General features: G+C 34.1%; 2 protein-coding genes across 2 annotated transcripts; one reads left to right on the top strand and one right to left on the bottom strand.

Annotated features, from left to right (window-relative positions):
- The first annotated feature begins 258 nt into the window (after positions 1-258).
- LOC126726011 (protein DEHYDRATION-INDUCED 19-like) lies at positions 259-5,946 on the top strand. Its single transcript, XM_050431098.1, has 5 exons — positions 259-598; positions 710-849; positions 3,877-3,954; positions 4,100-4,383; positions 5,553-5,946. Exons 1-5 carry the CDS (start codon positions 514-516, stop codon positions 5,659-5,661), a joined length of 696 nt encoding a protein of 231 aa, XP_050287055.1. The 5' UTR covers positions 259-513; the 3' UTR covers positions 5,662-5,946.
- A 2,050-nt stretch (positions 5,947-7,996) lies between these two features.
- On the bottom strand, positions 7,997-13,882 carry LOC126726010 (MACPF domain-containing protein NSL1). The gene is made up of 7 exons (XM_050431097.1): positions 13,421-13,882; positions 12,427-12,665; positions 11,915-12,119; positions 10,774-10,848; positions 10,496-10,679; positions 9,512-9,678; positions 7,997-8,876 (listed from the first exon to the last, which is right to left on the bottom strand). Exons 1-7 carry the CDS (start codon positions 13,688-13,690, stop codon positions 8,193-8,195), a joined length of 1,824 nt encoding a protein of 607 aa, XP_050287054.1. The 5' UTR covers positions 13,691-13,882; the 3' UTR covers positions 7,997-8,192.
- Between the last annotated feature and the right edge of the window lie 9,295 nt (positions 13,883-23,177).

Here is a 23,177-nt window from a genome sequence, read left to right on the forward strand (position 1 = left end):
CACTCCGACATTTCCTCCCATTTTCTTAACATTACCTTCGGTCTTCACCACACATACCCAAACCCAACCCCCCACCACCTCATCTCTCTCTAACCTTAATCCAACCGTCATTACTCTCCTGCCTCCTATAAGCCTAGCCTTACATTACACTTTAAGAAAAAGTCAAAACTTGTAAGAAAAAATATTCAACATCAACCTTAAATAATTGTTTCTCAAAAAAACAAAAAAAAAAACCTTAAATAATTAATCTTAATAGTAAAAACTAAAGGATATATCAACTTGAACAAAATATCTCTCTATCTTCCTTTCTTTCTATCGAAAAAGTCAAATTTATCAGAACACCACCCAACACACAGACTTACAATACAAGTAGAGAAAGGAGCAAACTTGTCTGTTTCTCGCTTTTTTGATCTCTTTGGAGCTAATTCAAATTCACCAAATAAAATCTATATAAAAATTTACAAAAAAAAAAAAAAAAGTGAGCTTGAATTCATAAAAATCTCCGATCTTTCAATGGACTCCGATTTCTGGACTTCTCGTCTCGCCGCCGCCAAGCGCCAATACACGCTTCAGCACCACCATCAGAGCTCCCACTTAGGTGAGTACCTCCATATCCGATCTGGGGTTTTTTTTTTTTTTTTTTTTAAAGCTTTGGTTTTTTGGGTTTCTCATTTTTCAATGTTTTTTGTTTTGTTGGGGTTGGATTTAGATCGATTGGGTATCGATGATTTTGAGGTGGAGGACGAGGTCCGACCCGATTTACCATGTCCGTATTGCTACGAGGACTTCGATATCGTGTCACTGTGTTCGCATCTAGAAGACGAGCACTCGTGCGAATCCAAAGTCACTGTACGTGTTTCTTTTCGTATACCCTCATATTTGTACTTTTTGTTTTAGTTTGTATGTTTGGTCTGTGAGAGGGAGTCAAATGATTTTGTTTTCCTTATTTGGTTAATGTTGGAGAGTTTTGATCTTTGTTGGTAAAGCTGTGTATGCCCATTTTGATTCATTGCCGTACTAATATTTCTTTGCTTTCATTGAGTGCTTCATTTTTATTGATGTCTTTCAAATTTTAACGCGTTTTCTTTTTGTTTTTTTAAACACCCATCAAAGAAAAGAATTTTTTTTTTTTTTTTTTTTTAATTTGTCGTAAATAAGGACTAAAGGAGAGAACCATTAATTTCTTTGTGATTTATATTTATTTGTGAAAATGATCATTTTCATTTATGCAGATACACATACATATACAATTGTACAATAAAACGGTTGTGTAGTAAATCTGTTGTGCTCCAATGATATTAGTATTAACAGAGAATCTGAAATTACATCCTTAGGTGTGGGAGGCACTATATTCATCTTCCGGAGCAGTTGTGATTTGTTTTTGTTTTTGTTTTTGTTTTTGTTTGTTTTTTTTTTTTTTTTGCACTCTTTTTTCTCAAGGAAACGCATAGATTGGCATCATTAGAATATTTAATTACTTGGTTAGATGCATAAACAAGGAATACCAGAACATCAGGAGTTTGAGTAGTGAGTTTTGTGGTGGCTGATGGTCACACCGTTGGCTATTATTCTGGAGCTTTTAGTGGTTGATGATCTAGGAGAATTTTAATAAAGTTGTATGTGTACTAAGCCTGATTTATCTAGTAAAATTTTGGATAATGAAAGTGTAATATGAGTTTGATGGATCAGAGACCATTTACTTGACAGATACTGTGATATCTGCCACCACCCACCAGCCATGCAGCCTAGGTCTGTGGGTTAGTTCACCTTTCGATTTCAAAAAATTATACCTAAGAAAGCATGGAATCAGCAATCCGTAAGAGAATTTCAATAAGAAAAGCCATTGTTACTTTTTACCTCCTTTTCTTTCCACTTTGGTTGGTGAGTTCTCATGTTCCGTATCAGATTACAACTTCATTGTAGTGCAAGCATGAAATACACAAGTACTGCTGGTTTACATGTACAAAATACAGGTGCAAAGCAGTGGACACTGCAACTATACTTAATACAAAATTTGATGAAGGAGATATAAGTTAAGTCAAAGAGGAATGATATGATTCAAGTGTCAGATGTTACATGGACAGCCAAAAATCATAATAATGCGGTTTGAGTTATCTACATAAGAATTGGTGGCTCATCATTTAACTAGCATCTGGCTGTAGGCAAAGCATATGCCAATCTAGTATTGGGATATATTTTTTTGATAGGTAATTAGAAAACTTATATTAAAGAGGAAAAAAAAGAAAAGAGAAGCACAAGATGTTCATGATGATGAACAACAACACAACACAACAGCAATAAAACAGCAACACAGCACAACACTACACAACACAATAGCAAGAGAGAAGTCAGGAAACTAAGCTAAGGGAAGGCATAAACTCAGAGAGGGAAGAACACTCAGTAAAACCCCAGCAATGAGACCACTCCATTAGACTGCGTTGGCATAAACATTCTGGCTTTGAGGCATAAGCATTGTGAGATACACAATCATGAAGGATCCATTTTTATTATTATTGGTGAGTTACCCACGAATTTAATGGGCCTTGAACTCACTACCTCACCCTTAATCTAGAACTTATAAGGGGAGGAGGTGCTAGTTGAGCTAGAGCTCATTGGCACAACAATCAACATATTGTAACAATTACTGGCCTATCTGATTGTTTTGGGAGTCAGTAGAGGTCCAATGACACTATTATTTTCATGGCTTCTTCCCTTTTATATTTTAATTTATCTTTTATGTCCACCTTTACATAGTGCATAATTTATCCAACCCCTTCCAATACTCTAGCAACTTTAACTTGAACAGATTTTTTGTGAGTAAGTAATGATTGTATTGAAAATTGACCCAAATTCTTTCTTTCTTTTTTTTTTAAATTTTTTTATTTGGTAACCTCTTTTAGTATTCTTGGTGTGGAAGGAAAGTTTTTCCCTTGTCAAAGAAGTAATTTAGTATTCTTTGACTGCCAAGGAATAGGAATTGGAGTCTTATATGTAGGCATTCTGTAAAGGGTTTGGTGGCTTAGCCTAATGGACCTCGTATTAGAGAGAGGAGAAGACTCCTAGAAGAACATAGAGCGAGTTTCTTCAAAGATTAGTTTGTCAATTCTTTTGGAGTGAAAGATAACCATGTGTATAAGTAGAGTTTATCTTTTGTTTGAGTGAGAGAACCCCCAAAGGGTTTACTGGGGTTCTGGGATTGTGAGTGTCTCATTTGTTCATTAATTTGTATTGACAGCTTGTTTTGGGTGTAATGGGATGTGAGTTAATTTGTGTTTGTGAGAGGTTTTCACTGTATTTTGTGTGGTGTTTGTGAAATACTGTTGCTTGCCTTTTATTGTTTTGCGTGTTTTCACAAAAACATTGTGTTTTCAATCTATTAGCAGTTATTATTATAAAACACAGCTTATATGGTCAGTGTTATGTAGTCTATATTGCTTCATTTTGTAGATTGAATCTACAGGAGATCCTCCATATACATATATGAATGCTATATACTTAAATCCCAAGATTTGGTGATGGATGAATTCAATTCTTAGATCATATCTGTGGTTGATGCCCTCAGTGTGGGGGAACTTATTTTTCCTTGTACTTAACCAACAAGAATACTGGCTTCTTTGACATAGTTAAAGTTTACAAGTCCAGAATCAATAAATGAAAAGGTTGGGGGGGGAATTTTTTTTTTTTTGATAAGTAAAGAGGGGAAAATGATGGAAGTGAAATGAACAAAGTGAACATCTTGTTGTAGCTAATTGTTTGTTACTGTCATTCCTACTCAGGATTAAGGGAGGATGGCATGTTAAGTACTTGACTACTTTCTAGTTTTGATTGATGCTTTCGTGTTAATAGTCTCATTCTGAATCCACTTTTTCCTTGCAGGTTTGTCCCATTTGCTCTGTTAAAGTTGCACGGGACATGTTAAGTCATATCACGCTGCAACATGGACACTTGTTCAAGATATCTTTTTAACTGAAAATTCCATCACTGTTGTTTCTCTTCACATGACTTAATTGACTTTTTTTTTATGCTTGTGTATATGATTGGTTTACTAATCGATGACAAAACTGAATGGCTATATAAGTTTCCTTTAACTGAGGATTACTTGCAGAGACGACGCAGGTTACGTAGAGTTGCAATTCCTAACAGTCAGGCACTGTCTCTCCTGGGCCGGGATCTTCGTGAGGCCCATCTGCAGGTGCTTCTAGGGGGTGGTGGATATCGGTCAAACAATGCTAATGTGTCTACTGCAGCTACTGATCCATTCCTATCATCACTTATTTTGAACTTCCCTGCATCTGAAGCAGAAGAGATTTCAAAATCTGTGGTAAACAGTGCTGAGGACTCTTCTGTAAAGAATGTAGCACCAGCACATATATGGAAATCAAGGTACTGATATAGATCTAATTTCCTTTGTGACAGGATGCTTGTTATTTTAATGGTATAATGTTCTAGTCATGGTTATGGGTTGGAAAAAAGACAGCCATGAAATTCTTATCCTAATTTTTGATAAAATCATTGTCCTTCAGTTAAAATATTTAAATTCAAGTAATAACCTAGTGAAAATAGTCAAACAGTATGTACCTGCACAATAACTGAAATCATGATTGAAGTCATGATTTCAAACTTGAAAAATTGTGACTTAAAGTCACGATTTCAGTCGATTCCAGTTGTTTGCACACAGTGTGTATACGTATACACTATGTGCAGCTGCCAGCAATTGCTACTTTTCATTGTGGTGTCTCATGTTCCTTACCTCCACCCTCCCCTCCCCACTATTTACCTATCAAATATATATATATATATATAGAACATTTTTGGAGGGAGATGGGCCGGCTGGCCCAAAGGAGATCACTGTCTAAAAAGCAATCCTATTTGTTTGGTTAAAATACGTTAATTAATTGTCAGTCACCAAGAGCCTTAGCTCAAATGACACCTTCTGATATTTTCAATGGAGATTTTCATGGTTCAAATCCCCTCTCTCATTGTAACCATCAAATCATCAAACAATAAAATAAAATTGTCAAAGTCTAACAACCCTGTTGTACTTGCCTCTTGCCAAAACCCTCTTGTGAGATGTAGTACCCTCCTAAAGGATTTTCACCTTTGATTTCTAAATTTTGTTTTGAACTTTTTTGTTCTATTTTAGGCATGACTTGAAACTTGGGACCCATCCTTTACCATGTGAGCCAGGGCTCACAAGCATGTTTTTCCTTTTCTTACATCAAAATTGTTTGCCAGAGTAGTGCATGCAGTGGGATGAGGCAGGATTAAGGATTCCTCTATCATTTGGGCAAAATATGTTGGACAAATTATATATATTATATTTTTTGATGTCTTGGACAAGAGGATCCACCATATCTGACTATCCACCTAGACTTATCATATGAATTAAGAAGTAATTTAGTCGGAGACTTTGGTGGTGAGGATGCTCTTAGTCTTGCCCAATCTATTTGATCCATTTAATTTATGCTTTTGTAGCTTTTATTTAACTATGAACATCTCTCCTAAAGCCCTTCTCTGGATCCAACTATTAACATCTCTCTCTCCCCTTGCAGCTTCGATCCTTCTTTGAGTTATGAAGAGCGGGAAAAAAGGATGAAACAAGCTGCTGGAAGAGCAGGTTTTATGCAAGACCTGCTTTTCACAACTCTGTTAGGCGAGTAATAGAAGCAGTAAGTTACTTCATAAATAATTGAATGTGAATTATTTAGAATTCTTGGTAAGGGGGTATAGTTGGGTGGGATTGTGATGGTTTACGTTGCTTGGCAATGCAATATGTGCCTCATATGGATGCCAAAGCAGCACTATGAGTGCCGATAATTAGTTCCCATTCTTATTAGTGCCCTCTCCGCTGGAGATATTTTTACATTCCGAAGAAACATTCCAAAACGATCTATTAGCTTATGAAAAACTGCAATTTATGAAATGGTTATTCTATTGTTTTGTAAACTCTTTTATTAAGAAAAATTCCAGCACAGAAAAGATGTTGGAGCCTATGCTCTGCTACTTTCCAGGGGGGAAGCAGATGAGCTGAAGAGGGAATTCCATGATCCATCCAATGAAGTACAAGAATTCAATGAATTATAATCAAGCAGCTTATGGAAGGGATAAAAAGACAATAATTTTGATGAATATTCTAATTCATTTGTATCCTCAAGCATTTAAAAAAAATTCATGAAAAATATTAAGAGCTAGTATTCATTCAGGTCATGAACGAGAGAATTGGGATCAATAGGCGTCAGAATATTTTTTAGAATTTAAGATTTGTCATTATTTCATATGTAAGAAAGCATTCCAAGAAAGCTAAAATTGAGATTTCAAAACGTTTTCAGTGCAAAATTTGAAATTTTAATGCTTAAATTCTGTTTTAGAAACACGATTTTCAAAAGAGAAGCTATTCTCCTAAATAATTTTACCAAAACACTATTTATAATATTTGCTCCTATACTATAAGTCTATCTTTTATCTAAAAAAAACACTATTTATATTAATTATTAATAAAATAATATTATTTTCCCAAAAACTCCGTTGAACCTTTAATATTTTATTAGTCTTAGCAGCAGATGAAATGAATCAATCGTGTACACATTCAAAAGACTAAAGGAAACCTTAGTGTCAATGTGTCATCCGTAGAAATAGAATGAATATATATTGTTGAAGAATCACATTCTACTATAAAATTATGTATTGTAAACATGATTTTAATACAAAATTTGAGATTTTAGTGCCTAAAATTGTGTTTTCAAAATACGATTTTTAAACCAAGACTATTCTCCTCACAATGCTATTTTTATTGATTATAATAAGTGTGCGAAGGCAGGCTCAAGAGCAACATGCCCATGGGATCAGCCCACTTGACTCAATTAGAGAGCCTAAACTAGGTCAATATCTTCTTACGCGTACCTTTTAGAGTGCTCAAGGAGTTATTCCCAACCTAGTAATTTGACCAAATATTTTATCAAATAATTTTGTGGTTCGAGACATAGAGGGGCCATTGCCCCTGTGGAATTATGGTAGAGGAAGGCAGGGTAAGGCCAAGAAGAAAGGGCATCAATGGAGGCAAAAATGAGTTGTTACCTCCACATTAATTGATCTCACCTATTGTTAGCTGTTAACATTATATGCCGATATGGAGATAGGGAAGTAGCACTAGGCCTATTTCCATTTGTAGATCTAATGACAACAAGGGTGATTTGATGGAAACCCACTATTTCACCTGCACATATTTGGGAATCTGGCCCTTGTCCTTATAAATATAAAGACCTAGGGCTTGCTCAAAAAAGGAAGAAAAGAATATAGAGAAAAGTAGAGAACGTAAAGAAAAAGAATTTATGTGAAAGTGGAAAAACAAGTAGAAGAGAGAAGGTCTATCTTCGGAATTGTAATCCTCAAGCTTTTCTTGAAGGTGGCTTCTCTAATAGAAATAAAATAATAAATTCATTGTGTTGAGTTAAAATGATCCTTAAGCTTTTCTTAAAGGTAGTTTCTCTAATAGAAATAACATTGGCTAAAATGCAAAAACCACCATCTATGTTTTACCAATATTCATTTCAGTCCTTTAACTTTGCTTTCATTCATTTCAATTCTCTAATTTCCAAGTTTATTCAAGTAAGGCATTCCCATCAACTCTTGTTATATTTTGTGGTTAATTTTCCAATTTTAAAAAATTTTCTTCAAATTTTTTTAAATTAAAAAAATTCAATTAATGATTGAAAAATATTTTCTAGATTTTTGTTTTCAAATTTTTTTTTTTTTAAAAAAAGGTTGACAGAATTGCCTTAATTGAATAAATCTAAAACTTAGATGACTAAAATGAACGAAAACAAGATTAAAAAAAAAACTAAAATGAATTATGAAGAAACTTAAAAGCTGAATTTTGCATTTTAGCCAATAAAATAATAAATTTATTGCGCAAAGTTAAATCCTTGATTCTCTTTTTTTTTTTTTTTTTTACCAACTACAATAAATAAAATAATATTATTTATCCAAAAATCCAAGGTTCAAGAAGCAGTAATGCCATTGCCACCTAGATATTTCTCCCAAAAGGACAGTGGTTTCCAAGATATGATTAACATTGTCATGCCAGAATGGCTTTGCTTGCGCAAAATAAATTGCTATTGAAGCTGATTTTAAATACATAATGTACATTTTCAACAAGGGAAAAAATTGCTTGAGCACTTCCCTGTTCGGTTTTCTCACATTGAATCCTCGGACATTATGGTCAACAATGAGTATTTCACGGTTATTGAGATTTTGCCACCCACTACATTGAGCCTAGCTCCGGTGACCACCCAATATCCTGGCGGGTCCTCGGGACCTCTCACCATTTCCATCGTATTTACAAAGTTTGACATCTTTGGTGCCTTTGTTGGTAAAGGAGGGCCTCCTGGATAAATTGCTGAATTCATATCCACTTTAGCTGGTTTCTCAGGTGGATTCAATCCTGCGCTAAATCTTGTGCTGATCATCATTGAGATGAAACCTGATTTTCGAGACGACGTAGTGGGTCCTGCCCATGCTGATCTCCGTATCTTTGCAGATGCCACCATGGAGTATCCAAGTCTCAGGAACAAAATTTTTCTCATTCCAATAACCTTAACTTCAAACCAGGCCTTTGTAACAATACAAGCAGACTGACCAATGTGGGCACCGTTATACTCTACTGGAGCAGTGCACACATGTGATAATATGTTCCACTTGACAGGTACAAAGTAGCCTTGGTCCACTGGTTCCTCAATGGGCTCATAACTGTGATCATCTGCTAGTTGGAGGATTTTGGGAAGAGTTGCGAGATGCTGAAGATGAATTGCAAGACGGTCACTTTTCTTGCCTTCCAAGTATAAACGAACCCCTGTCACTGGCCGATTTCCAGAGTCAACCTGCCAATTGTGAAATTATAAATCAGGATGTAACAAGGAATTTAGTAAAATGGGAATGTATCAACATGCTTCAGTACAGGAAATAGATTCATAAATTTGTTATAGCAAATAACTGAAATGACCAGTATCATGCATCACTATGAGAACAATATGGGCACTGACGGTGTGAAGATAGTGCGGTACTATTTTCAATTTCTTTTACGTAAGAGTAACTAAACCCCAATTAAACTTAGTTTGTTCTTAAAAAAAAAAGGAACAGTGTACTAAACCAAGTCACAAGTCCAAACTTTATATAATTTTTTGTTACACAAAGTGACAACGGCCTTGCTGCACCAGGATGAAATCCCATAAGCTCACATTCTAATTGATAGAAACAGCAAATCAAATTTATGCCCAGACCTTACAATGTCAATTCCCTATTGCATGGGGCTATAGAAAATAAGAAGCAGGGTTCTCCCTTTGGGACCAACTAAAACAATCAAAATAATGAGATCACAATTTGCTTGCAACCTCTATACCTATACCTATAAGTCTGTGAATTCTACAAAGGAATCCCAATAATGAGATCACGGGTAATTTGAGAATCTAAACTTAATGGTATCACTATTTTTATGAGCTGCAACAAAAGGAATTACCTGCGTGGTGTTGACATAAAGCTTGGGGCCCATAAAAGTTAACTGAAGCGATGGGGACACTTGTTTTCTGTGCCTTAGACCAAGAGGCAAATCGCTATACATTGGAGCCCACTGCCGAGGCAATTGAAATTCTAAAAATTGATGGAGTTCCTCTATTGGTGGCCTATCTGCATGAGTTATCAACCATCAGAGACCAATAGAAGTACTGAATGAGAGGAATAATGACAGTGATTTAAATAGATATGGTAATTTCATATAAAAAGATTCACAGATAGAAGACATGCAGACTCATGCATAGGCTACATCCAAAGATTACAGTCACAAAAGAAATACTAAACTCAGTTTAAGTGTAATTGTATCCATAGTTTCTGCAGACTAACATAATGATACTATATGACATCAAATTCGATGTAAGTTTAATTGTATCCATAGTTTCTGCAGAAGTACATAGTGATACTATCTGACATCAAGTTTGATATATAGGTACCAACAGGGTGAAGTAATGAAATAAAAGACAGAATTATACTGCCAACCAAGCATAGAACTGGGCATAGGGAAAGATATAAGGTCCATTTGGCCAGGTCACACTAATATGCCAATAAAATCAAGGATAGAGATTACAATCAGTGTGCCCAACGCAATTTATATCAGCGCTAACACTATTATATGATTATATCCTTCAACAGTGTTATATTCATTATACATCCATTAATTTATATATATATATATATATATATAACTTCACTAAGTTATATCATTATAAAATCACATTTTGTGTTTTAATGAATGCAAGATTGGACTGAACTTGTAGCAATCTAAATGACTTTCAATAGGCTTCAGTGTGCATGGGATGCAGGAAAATTAATGCCCCCCAATACTGGAACAACAATCTTTCAAGCATTCAAAATGGGATAATAATAGTGATCACATGGATATTTAGCCATAGAGAGATCAAATAAACAGATTAGAGGTATGCATACTCACATCTAAGGTACAGATTCACTGCATGACTCAGAAATCCATTGCCTCTGACACCACTCAAGAGTGAAGTTATAGGCACAAAGGACATTGATATGACATTAGGAGACTGTGATATGGTTGACAGCCACTGATTATGACTTTGACCAACATCAATGCCTCCCTTTCTGATACAGATCCGCACTATATCCTGTGTTAAAAATAAATAAATCTTAATTTTTTTTTTTAAGTATCCTGTTCCCCATAGGGTTCAGTTTCAGAGCATTAGATAGTAAAAGACTTACATCATTCTTTGAGTAAGTGATATCAGGAGGCCTAACTGAGGCATTACGGAGATCCCAGGGCATAATGTTTTCTTCCTGAACAATAAATAGAAACATTAAAGCAGAACGACTCTCCTCATTATTTCCCTAAATTTCCCCTTTCTTGTTCATGGTTTCAAATTTAAATAAAATGGAAATCCATAATTACTTCAAAAGACTGAAAGTAAGTCATCTAAGAAGGAAATAAAATGTGAGATCCACTAGACTCGTCAAGTCACATTTTAACTCAAGAGAAAGGAAACAATTGTGGCAATTTATTCTGAGCAAATGATGACAAAACAATAAAAAAAACTTTGTTATCTTAGGAAATTACGATTCAAGTGCTCAATTAAGAAGCTGCCACATATAATATCTGAGCACATACTGATCAAGTACCACATGTATGGTTTAATGGAAACAAGTTTTGGTACAGCAGACTCTGTTATTGGTAACAGTTTAAAAACAACAAAATTTGACATGCAATTAAGATAAATATAAAATTGGGCAATAAAGAGAAATAGAAAATGCAAAGAATTATAAAGATTAGTTGGGACTCATACTGCATAAATAGTGTGTCAGGTTGATGCTGACATAGGTGCAATTGGGATTTCTGAGGATCTGGAGAACAGCAGCAGTGCAAGCCTCATAGCAGTTTACAAATACTATTTTAAGTTTTATTTCCCAGATGATTTCTAAGTTTATGACATTTTTCTAATAACTTTAAGGTAAGCGTTTAAGATAAAAAGTAGAAAATTACCCCAAGCTTGGGAAATTAGAATTCACAAAATGTTTTTTGGACTTTCCTTAGAAGCCAAACTTTAGTACTTTACCACATCCAAACTATTTGTTCGCTTCCTTTTTTCTTATAACTCACCACTTTGATGCATCTAACTATCACATTCCCATTTGGAATAACTTATTTTCAGCTTTTTTTTTTTAATTTTTTTAATTTTTTATAAAAAAAAAGGGGTTTGCTTGAAAAAGCTATAACTAGAAAAAATTGAAGTTTAAAAAAACCTTTACTTTCAAAAAGTGTGGCTTGAAACCGCTTTACCAAACTGGCACTAGCAATGATATTACCACATGACTATGATGAGGATGTTAGCTTTAAGAATATATATACCTTCATTTTTCCTGATAATTCAGCAGGGTTTGATAAGAAACCTCCATTCTCATCTTCAGAAAATCTCTGATCAGCTAATTGCTTTAACAATTTCTGCACTTCAGTTGGCTGAAGATTTGAACCTTCTAATTGCTTTACGAGAACTACATCCTTACCTCCCATCTTTACCCCAACAACAACATGAGTACCATATTTATCAATGAACCTGGAAAATCATGCTATTAAGCATCAAAAATTGGAATATTCTAGTAAAAACTTACAACTTAACTTTAATTTCAACTGTATCATTATGCTACAGACACAGTGGACTTCCACACTTATCAGTTTTAATATACGACTTTCTTAGCATTAACAAATTGTGAGCCCCTCCTATCAGCCGTGTGGGTGCCTTTTTTTTCACCTGGAAACCCATTTCCAAGGTGGGGTGCTTGACTCCAGCAAATTATCAATGTTTATTCACCACAAATGCTGAGAGGCGGTCAATTATGAAGTATCAGTTTACAAAATCTTACTCAGCAAGGGCAGCAGGGTCCCATGAATTAGGCACTTCTTGCTTGACCTGTTCGGACAGCGTTATTTGTGATCTATCTAACTCAATATTATAAAGAGTTATGAACCAACCATCCATTGCAAGACTCCTTGTGGCAGCTGCATCCATCTGCCAGCAGCCCCTGAAGTCGAACATTGCATTAAATAGCCCTGATGGAATTTTGCCTGATAGAGACATTTCCTGATTGAAGTGCTCTGACATCTGGCATTTAACACATGTAGCGAATGTTAAAAAATGCCTCACACACCATTGTAATAATTGAAGTTCAACTCAATCGATAACAATTTGATTATAAGTACATAACTAATTGTTATAAATAATCATAATAACAATGAGAAAACCAATGCAATGATTGTTAGTTCAACTCAACCAAATGTAATCCAAATTTCCAGGGGTTTCTACTTTTTTCCTTTTCTTTTTAATTTGAACCGCTCATTACCTTATTAGTTTTTTCTTTAGGCGTGGAACTTAGAAGACACAGAACAAGTCAGACTAAATTCCACATGTAAAAAGTTTCATTGAGGAAATGACAGGGATGATCTTTTTTTTCTTTTTCTTTTTTTTTTGGTTTTTCAAACCAATCATACAATAAGTACTTTAATCATCAAAAGATTTAAGCATAGTTTTAAAACATTGGAGCAACATGAATAGAGAACTAGAATTACAATATTGTGCTTATAGTTAGGGTCTCATAATAACATTTGCCAACACTTTTTTTAATAGATATCGTCATATTTGAACCTTTCGATGATTGATTGTTCTTTTTATTTTTATTATCAGGTCAAGATACAAATAACTATCTTTTTGACCCAAGTCTTTACCAATTGAAATAGCTACAATCCTAACGTTTCCCAGGACGACCAAAACAACTTCTCAACAACATTCTAGTTTCTTAAAACCACTTTAAAAAAAAAAAAAAAAAAAAAAGAATGAAAAAAAGGGTACCTAGTACCAACCTGATGAAATGAAACAACATCGGAGCGAAACCTGGTGCGCTCGCCTTTATCGCACTTGATGGAGGTGGACACGTGTGGAACAACAACCCCACCTGGAATCAAAAGGTCTCGTTCCTGGGTCTGCTCCAACTCAATCAGTCTCAACCCGGGCTGACCCGACTTGCACGCTGACAATCGTATATCGTTGCAGAGATCGTAGCCCAATCCGATAGCCGCCACCGCCTTCTCGGCCGCGAAATGGGGGTTCAAGCGAGGTGCACTCAGAGACATTATTGCTTGCTTTTTTACTGACTGAGTTTTTTTTTTTTCTTTCTGTTTTTTACTTCCCTCAATCAATCGCTCTGTCTAAGCTTAAGCGTCTCGCAAGGGATTTTAAGCGTTGAACGTAGAAAAAGAAGAAAAAGAAGAAGACGACCCATTGCAGTGGTCTTTGGGTTTTCTTTTCATTCAGCTTTCAGAAAGTCCAAGAAGTGTTTTTTTTTTTTTTTTTTTAAGATAAAATTAATTTACTTTTTATAATTTGTCGGTTTTTTTAGTTTTTACTTCGTTTCTTTAACAAGAAAACGACAGGTTTTTTTTTTGCTTGCTATTTCAAAGTTCGGACTTAGGACATTGCGCAGTGGGAACGTGGACTAGAATACAGGACTTGGAGGCGGCTGGCGGCTGTCTGCTACGTGTCTTTATTATAACGGTATATATATATTTTTTTACCAATGTTCCTTACACAATTTTATTTTTTATTTTTTATTTTAAACTGAAAATCGTGATCGAATTCATAATTTTCAAGTTATTAAAGTGGAAAAAGTGTATATATAATTGTGTGATAATAAATGTGCCCTAGTATTTACCGTATTTTATTTATCAATTTCTTGATATAAAAATTTTACTGAATTTATTTAGGTTAGATTAGAATGGGAGTAAGTAACGTTACCTTAACAATACACTAATCAGAATAGGCACATTAATAGTTGTAATTGGTATAATATCGCAATGAAACCAATTTTATTATATACTATCTCAACAAGTAGGAAAGAAAATTTATGAAAATCATGTCATTAAACTTATTATTTCTCAAAGAGCTTGACAAGTAATGTACTTCTCATTACCAGCATAAGCCATTCAGCAATTTTTTTTTTTTTTAACCAGAAGTTATTTTTCTTCTAAAAATAATAATATTTTATCTAATATAAAGTAAATTACATTATTTAGAAAAAAATGTAGATTAAATTTTATAAAGATTAAAGTATTATTACTTATACTGTTACTACTATTAATAAAACCAGGGGTACTCTTTCTCAAAAATAAATAAATAAATAAAACCAGGGGTACTAATTATTAAATAAACATTGAAGTCTTCTCCAATGGTTGTTTAGGGCACAATGACAAGGAATTTATATTTATTTATTTAAGGAAAATGACAAGGAAGACTTTAGCCAGCTTGGCTGAGCTGATAAGGTTTGGGTGCTTCGTCTAACTCATCTAGGTTCGAGTTGGTAGGCATTTATAAGGGTTGACTGCATCAAAGAAGATTGGGTTTTAACCCGAGTGTCCTGTCCAGGCTAGCATAATCTAACTAACTCCTATTTAAAAATAAAAATTAAAAAAAGAAAAAAAAAAAGAAAAAAAAAAGAAAAAAAAAAAGAAAGAAAGACAAGGAAGACTTTATCTAACTGAACACCTTCGTGTGATGAAGAGTTGGAGTTGGACCATAAGAAAGATGATGTTACGATATTAATGAACAACACTCATAAGTCATAACAAACAAAGGCAATGGAATGTGAATCCGTGTACTTCTTCTTCTTAAATCTATGTGGATTGAGTTTGATTGTGACCTCTATTTCATCTCAATTACCCAAACAAATGAATTGAGTGTGAGTTTAGGAAGCGCGTTTTGTGCATTTTTCAGCGATTGTGTTTTTTTAATGGGTCTATGGGCACTATTCATGGGACCTGCAACTTGGGAAAAATACAAATTTAATGTTAAAACTGGGTCCCACAATACTATTCTCACATTTAAAAATTATTTTATTACATTATTTTCAGTTTTCAGTTTTTAGTTTTCAACAATAAACGATATCTAAACAAACCCTCAGTCTATTATAATTATGGAACTGGTTCACAAATGCATTAGGACATTATTTCATAGACAATCCTTCCTTTTTTTTTTTTAAGATAAGGCGTGTGATTATTGACCCGATTCACTTGAACCTGCAATACTCATGACTTGGTTTTAAAAAAAAAATTTAGTAGCCATAGTTGAGCCAAATAACTTCACCAAATTGCAATGAGTTTTTAGATATATAAAAACATCTTATTATTCTTATCGATTTTTCCTTTATTGCTTTATCAATTCTTTGGATAAATAAATGAAGAAGCCGGTTAGGATATTGGTCAGGGATTAGGGACGTTTATCGACGTGGACTATAAGGCCTCCAAATCAGATCAGGCTTGCTTTCTCAAGGTCCGCGTTGAGATTCTGTTGAACAAACCTCTACGGAGGGGGGGACCGGTTGTTAGCCCGGAGGGAGATGAAGTCCGAGTTGCATTTCGATACGAGCGGTTGGTAGGGTGGTGTTTCACTTGTGGAAGAATTGGGCATGAATTAAAGGAATGTCGAAAAGTGAATACACATGATACCGAAGACAGGCCATACGGGAAATGGATGAAAGCAGGATTTTCGGGGCTGAGCAGAGACTTCAAGAACTGACCAGCAAAGCCCACGCTGACAAGGAGAGCCGAACGTCCAAATTGATATTGCGCCGATGACAGGTAGGCCTAAACGGAGCATGAACGGAAAGCCCAACAATTGCGCAACAGAATTTATTTCATAAAGATTCAATAATATCCTCTCCAAGTGCGTTATTGCCTGACTCTACAATCATGGTGGGACCAGTTATTGAACCATCAAAACCCATAAATGTGGAGGTCGAGAATCAAGGGAATGAACCACAGTGGCACCATCAAATTGATTCAGAATTTTCAAATTCAAATGTGACTCCCACTGATAGCGTGATTTCCTCTAATTTGATTGAGGTGGTAGTCATGGATGAGGATACTGTCATCCTCAATCGTGACTTAATGGGGAAACAAGGTGAGCATATATCTCCACTGGGTTTTGAGGGATTAGAGATAGGTTTTAAGATTGGTCGTGGTAACGTGCAGGGAAACAAGAATAAAGGTAAGGGTCGGGCCAAAAGTAGTGATAATCAGGATAAATGTGTGAGTCAATCTTTGTATAGCCCAAAAAAAGTTGAGTCCATGGAGGGGTCTACAATTGGAAGCCCGAAAACAATGCGGAATTGGAAGAGGCTTACCATAAGATCTCAGATTCTTATTAATGGATCAATTGTTGACGTGGAACTTGGGAATAAAAGGAAGCAGGCAGAAAATTTGATTAAGGAGGCTACGGGTGTTATGAGAAAAAAGAAACATAGAATTGTGGAGAATGAGTAAGGTGTTGTGCCAACTATGGGATTGATGGAGGTTGCAGGGCAGCCATGCCGGGTATGAACACAGTTCTAAGATGAAAAAAAAAAAAAAAAAAAAAAAAAAAAAACTCTTCATTTTGATGTTCATGTATATCAGGAAGATGTCGTTTGGCAGTTTTTTCAGGTTTCCTGGGCATCCAAGAGAAGATTCGCTTTTCTTACAGTAGTTTGGTTTTTGAATTTTTTCTTTGTTTCTTTCTTTGTTTTACATGTAATCGTACTACTCTAGCATATGCTACTGTTGCAAAAGAGAAAAAAGGAGGTCAAATGTCTCTCTTTCTCTTCCCCATTGTATTTATATTTCTTAATTAATAAAATCTACTATCGTTTCAGCTAAAAAAAAAAAAAAAAAAAATTCTTTGGATAAATACTTAGTATATCTACTTTTTCGTCTTTTCCTTTTTCTTTTTATATATATTCTGTGACTAAAGTTTTTATGCATTGTTGCATTGCATACTCTTGAATTTCACGTGAAGCGTCATATTTTTTTTTTTTTTTTTTTTTTTTTTTTTTTTTTTAAGTGTCACAAACTCACAATTTTACTCTTAATACACTACCTTCATTGTCATTCTCCTTCTCTTATCATTGTTTAGATTGATTGAAAAGCTAACTTCATTACAATTTGAAATTTATGTCTAACGAAACTCTTCCAAGTTTATAGCATGGGTTTTGCTTTCAATTGTGAATTATCATCAATTTTTTATTTTTTTGTAATACACATGTTCTATTTTTTTAATAATAAAAAGATTAATACGTTCAGTTTTTTATTAATAGTTTTTTTTTTTTTTTTGATAAATGACTGTGCAAGTATATGTATGTAGGGGAAAAGTCCCCAGAACAAACAATGGGCCTTGGGCTCCATATAGAATTCGACCACGTCCAAGGAGAAAGTGTGGGCGCCAAAAGGGCTCTCGGCCCAATCCTTATGGGCCCAAACTTGTTTAAAAGGCGGTCCGAGGAGAAATGTCTGCTCGGACGTGCCATGTATGGCTCAAACATGCACCCTACCAGCAGTAAAGAATCACTCCAACGAGTATTAGTAGCAGGGATGAGTCCCACAAGCCCGGGAGAGGGAAGAGAGTATAGGATGTCAAGGGAGAGACTACAGCTGCCACATTAAATGCAGGGCAGCTACTTTTTTGGTCGCATTAATGTCGAGAGGATTGGCGAACAGTGTTACCTTGGCCACTACAACTCACAGAAAGATAGGGGAGATGCCCGATGGGATGGGCACTCAAGTGAAGGTCCAGATGATCAACAAGTGTAAGATTCTGATGACTTCAAGGGGGCTATATAAGAGAAGGGAATCCCCATGAATAAGGGATAAAAAAAAAGAGGAACGAAGAGCAGAAGAAGAGAGAAAGACCATAGCCTTTGATCAGGAACATAGGTGCACCCATACGTCTCCTCGGACCGAATATCCAATGGACATGAAGGAGATTTTCTTATGTTCAATTGTTGTGTGGCCCAAAGTTAACTAACACTTACTTTGTTAGGGCCTAATTCTGTAACCCGCACTCTACAAATTCATTGTCTAGGGCTCCTTGGGCCGGAACCACCTACCTGTCGAGTCTGGGCTCCAAAACGTGGCCCTACAATGTATATCCACATGCTTCACATAAACCATAATTTTTAGTAGGTTTCAGTTAGCTCAACTGGTAAGGTCTCCGATGGTTGTATAAGAAATCTGAGGCTTAATCCCCGCCTACACCAAAAACTGATTGGTGTCTTGGTTTGATGATAAAGAGCTATCATTAGAAGCGGACACCATAAGTTGAAACTCTCTCTCAAAAAAAAAAAAAAAAGATTTTAGATAACAAGACAGAATTTAATGGGATATATTTCATTGAAAATAATACGTTAATGTTAAAATCAATCAAAAAACCAAATAAAAACTATAAAAGCATATATATCTTATGCCAAATAGATGTTCTTTTGCTTCAAAAAGATGTTTTTGAGAATCTCAAATTGTCACACGCACTTTGAATGGGCATAATGGTATGTTTCAATATTTTTGCCTTCATGAATTGCATTTTTACGTCTTTTGTTCTTTATGTCAATTTATGTCGTTAAGAGCAGCTCTCCCTTAAAAGTTATCATGACTTTTGAGTGGAGTTGTGGTGTGCCTTTGTGTTAGAACTCATTTCCCTCTCCTTTATGTGTGTATGTATGTTTGTTTCTCCAAAAAAAAAGAATGGGTAATTGTTCCACATTGCTTAAGAGAGTGTGTTGTGTGTAGTATAACTTGCCCCAACCTGCATTAAAAGTTACCATGACTTTTGAGTGGAGTTGTGGTGTGCCTTTGTGTTAGAACCCTTTTCCCTCTCCCTTGTGTGTGTATGTATGTTTGTTTCTCAAAAAATAAAAAAAAGGTAATTGTCCCACATTGCTTAAGAGAGTGTGTTGTGTGTAGTATAACTTGCTCCACCCTCCCTTAAAAGTTACCATAGTTTTTTAGTGGAGTTGTGGTGTGTCTTTGTGTTAGAACCCCTTTCCCTCTCCCTTGTGTGTGTATGTATGTTTGTTTCTCAAAAAAAAAAAAAAAAAAAAAAAAAAAAAAAAAAGAGCAGCTCCATGTTGAGTCCAGGTTGTCACAGACCACCTTAACCTGGGGCAAAAAAAAAACTATTTTATATATATAAATAAATAATTGTGACCATCCTAAATGTTTTTTAAACCTAACATAATTAAAGTTTTGGACAAAATTTAGTAACAAATTTGGTTGTAGACAAAGGTTACCATTGCACTCAATGATTTTTTTTATTGGATGTGAATTTTGACAAATTCACCATTGGATTACATTTTCTTCTTATATTCTCTATATTTGCAAAATTTCAAAAAAAAAAAATTAATAGCTATGTCATTGATCAAATATTTAAATCTTAATTATACATAAAAAAAAAAATAAGTTTATGGATTGAATAGTAAATAATATCCGATTGACATGAAATTTGAAATGCATTTTAAAAACATAAATTATATGCAATTCAATGTTAGATTTTCAAAATATGTAATGATGTTAATATGTTTAGTGATAGGTGCAATAGCTAATTAGCTAATGCTATTGGACCATGCAATTGTGAGAGAAAAAAAATGGAGAAAGTAAAATGGTAAAAAAAATTTAAAGTTGAAATTTTTTATCCAAAAGTTGAAAATTAAGCAAGTCTTTTAACTTTTAATCTAAACCATCAAAAGTGCTATCACATTGTGCAATAGCTACCATATTTCAATCCGGTGGTATAGATACTGAAAATTTTGAGCATTTGAACAATCCGGTGGTATAGCTACCATATCACATGGTGCAATAGCTAATTTGAACATTTGATTCGAGTCTTGGTGTATAATGCATAGGAGATTTAAATTTTGCTTGATTTTCATGATTTGCTAGATGCTTAGCCATGATTTGAGTGAATGCCTAATTGGTAATTTCTAGTGTGTATTCTTACTTAATTCAAACTAATTTGATAGACATTATAAGAAATTAGAAAAGAAACGAAAAATTAAAACTAAAGTTTACTTTTTAGAGTTAGATAGATTCAAATTATTCCTATGTTTGATTATTTATTTATTTCTAGTATATTTTTTTTTTGGTTGAATTCCTTATCGAAAGAGACTTTGCTAACAAAATAGCTTTCGATGCTACCCAATATCCCTCTCTTTTCCAAATGTTTTTATGAATTCGTATGGGCCATTTTCGGTAGAGCGCTGAAATGTCTAGAGACCGAAATCAACATCAACAATGAAAGCACTCTGCTAGGCCGACACGTGCATAAATTAAGATATCTCTAAGATTGCATTGACTTGGTCTAATTGATAATTTTTCTCATTTTCATTAGATTTTATTGAATTTAATTTGCTGCGTCCAAGTTCGCTGCAATGCGCGTTTCAGAGTTTTTGTTGTTTTTTTTTTTTTTTCAGCCGCAAAGGTTGACTTTTCAACGGTAAACAGTGTATCAGTGCATTCATACATTATTCACGGACTTACAAATATTATTTTTTAATAATTTTTTCATTAAAAATGGGTCCCACTATACTATTCATACATTTAAAAATTATTTTACTACAGTGTTTTCAATTTTCAATTTCAAAAAAATAAGTTTTATCCAAACGTATGAGTGTGTGTGTGTTTGGGTTACGATTAAAAGCCAATTTTTTCTTAAATTTTTTACTGATTACGGGTCCCACAGCAATATAATTTCCATTCTAGTCATTCTAATGATATTTCTTATTTCTTCACGTGATTTTTGGTCAAGAAGCTACTGCCAAATACTATTTATGGGTCACATTTTATGTTTTTTTCACCTTTTTGCTTAATTCGTGGTCCGCTCTACTATTTTTTTGCTGTCGTTGCTACAATACTTTTAACAAAAAATCAATCAACTTATTCTATTCAGTTTTTAGCTTTTATTTATCATATTTTCAATAAAAAAAATTAGATAAATTATTTCCAAATAGGCATATAATCTAACCTTTTGTAAAGGGTTAGGTTAATTTGACATAGATTGGATTTTATTAATTAAGATAGCTTCCATGTTTACTCTAATTTCACCAATTGAATAATTGTCCTTATTTAATCTGACTTGAATTGATTTAATTACCGATTTTCTTAGTTGATTAGATTTGTTATTTAATTCCAAATTTAAATTAAAAGATATATTTCCCTTTATGTTTGGATATGATTTTTCCTTATATATTCCTTTATTTAATAATTGTATGTAAGGGTGTTCATGGTGTGGTGCAGTATGAGAGGTACTATGTCTACAACATTTTTAAAACAAATTATGGGCGGTTAGTTATTATTAGTTCAAATTTGAATTTAGCAGATTCTCAAAAAAAAAAAATTTGAATTTAGCACTAAGATTACTTTTTTAACCCAATAATAACAACTAGTAACAACCTATCACTTAGAATTTGTTGAAAAAATATTGTAAAATTGTTGTAGACATATCATTTCTCGGTGCAATATATAAGATGCAGTTTAAATGGTTTGGAGCTGGTATATTTTACAAATTTTTGGGCTTTTCCTACCTAGCTCAAAATTGATTTTTCCCTTTTTTTTGGGCTAAATTTTAAACCATTGAACTAGTTTTTCTTTATTTTGGGCTGGCTTTCCTAATTAACACTTGCTAGGTTGGTTTGGGCCAAGCCCAAAGCTTTGTTTTCAAGAACCATAATACACCTGGTATATAACAAAAATTGAACATATATCACTATCTCAGCCCTTAATACACCTGCTATATAAAAGTTCAACATATATCAGTAATATCACTATCTCAAATTCTCAAGTATACATCAAAATTTAAATGAAGTCAAGTATTTTGAACAAGGTACGGTAACAAGCAACTTAAATGTTTTAACTATCAAAATATAATGCTCTTCACTTTATATAAAGAATATGAAGTAAAGAGTTTATGTGAAACACTAGGTACAAAGCAAAAAAGAATTACGTAGACTCAAAGCAATGCTAGTCATGCCTACTAATTTCAAGTTTCAATTATCAAAACCATAATGTAAACAAGTCTAAAGCAAAGCATGAAATGAATTACAAATCCAAAACAAGTATTAATTGTAAACCCAACAAAAAATTGTTTGAATGAACATGAACGCAACAGAAAAGAGGTATGTCCACCTAATGCTATACTTCTCCCCCACCCAACAAGAAAAAGAAACCAAATTTTGTGAGAGATCAAGCTCTAAAAGTATTCGTTCAGATGGAATGGGATATTATATATATATAATTATCAAACAGAACATACTAACCAAAAAAGAGAGAGAAGTGGGGGTGAGACTTTAAAGAGAAAATGGCTTAGTGAGGCAGTGAGGTTGGTTCGATACTTGGTGGTGGGAGATTGGAGAGAGAGGTAGTGGCAGTGTGGCAACTAGGGTCTAAGGGCTCAGAGAGTGATACGATTTTTATTTTTATTGAGAAACTGATACAATGAGATACGACTAGGGAGCTACTACTAGGGTATTAAATTATTAATGTATAATGTATTTGATATTGTGTCCTTATAATATATATATATATATATATATATATAGAGAGAGAGAGAGAGAGAGAGAGAGATGGCTACGGAGCTACTACTAGGGTATTGAATTATCAATGTATAATGTATTTAATATTCGGTCTTTATAATATATATATATATATATATATACTGTAGGAATAAGGGTCCAAATTATATATTGGGCCTTGGACCTTGATCGAGAACATGGGGTGATCCGAGGATGAATAAATAGTAGTGGGTGGGTTAAGCTCAGAGTCCCAT

The sequence above is a fragment of the Quercus robur genome, chromosome 5 (genome assembly GCF_932294415.1).
Source record: "Quercus robur chromosome 5, dhQueRobu3.1, whole genome shotgun sequence".
NCBI lineage: Eukaryota > Viridiplantae > Streptophyta > Magnoliopsida > Fagales > Fagaceae > Quercus > Quercus robur.

Excerpts from the sequence above, each read along its gene's own strand:
- LOC126726011 (XM_050431098.1), top strand. The coding sequence starts at position 514 with ATGGACTCCGATTTCTGGACTTCTCGTCTCGCCGCCGCCAAGCGCCAA. Across the intron at positions 599-709 it reads CCATCAGAGCTCCCACTTAG|ATCGATTGGGTATCGATGAT; the intron begins GTGAGTACCTCC and ends GGTTGGATTTAG. Across the intron at positions 4,384-5,552 it reads GCACATATATGGAAATCAAG|CTTCGATCCTTCTTTGAGTT; the intron begins GTACTGATATAG and ends CTCCCCTTGCAG.
- LOC126726010 (XM_050431097.1), bottom strand. The coding sequence starts at position 13,690 with ATGTCTCTGAGTGCACCTCGCTTGAACCCCCATTTCGCGGCCGAGAAG. Across the intron at positions 12,666-13,420 it reads ATGTTGTTTCATTTCATCAG|ATGTCAGAGCACTTCAATCA; the intron begins GTTGGTACTAGG and ends GTTAAATGCCAG. Across the intron at positions 12,120-12,426 it reads GACCCTGCTGCCCTTGCTGA|GTTCATTGATAAATATGGTA; the intron begins GTAAGATTTTGT and ends ATGATTTTCCAG.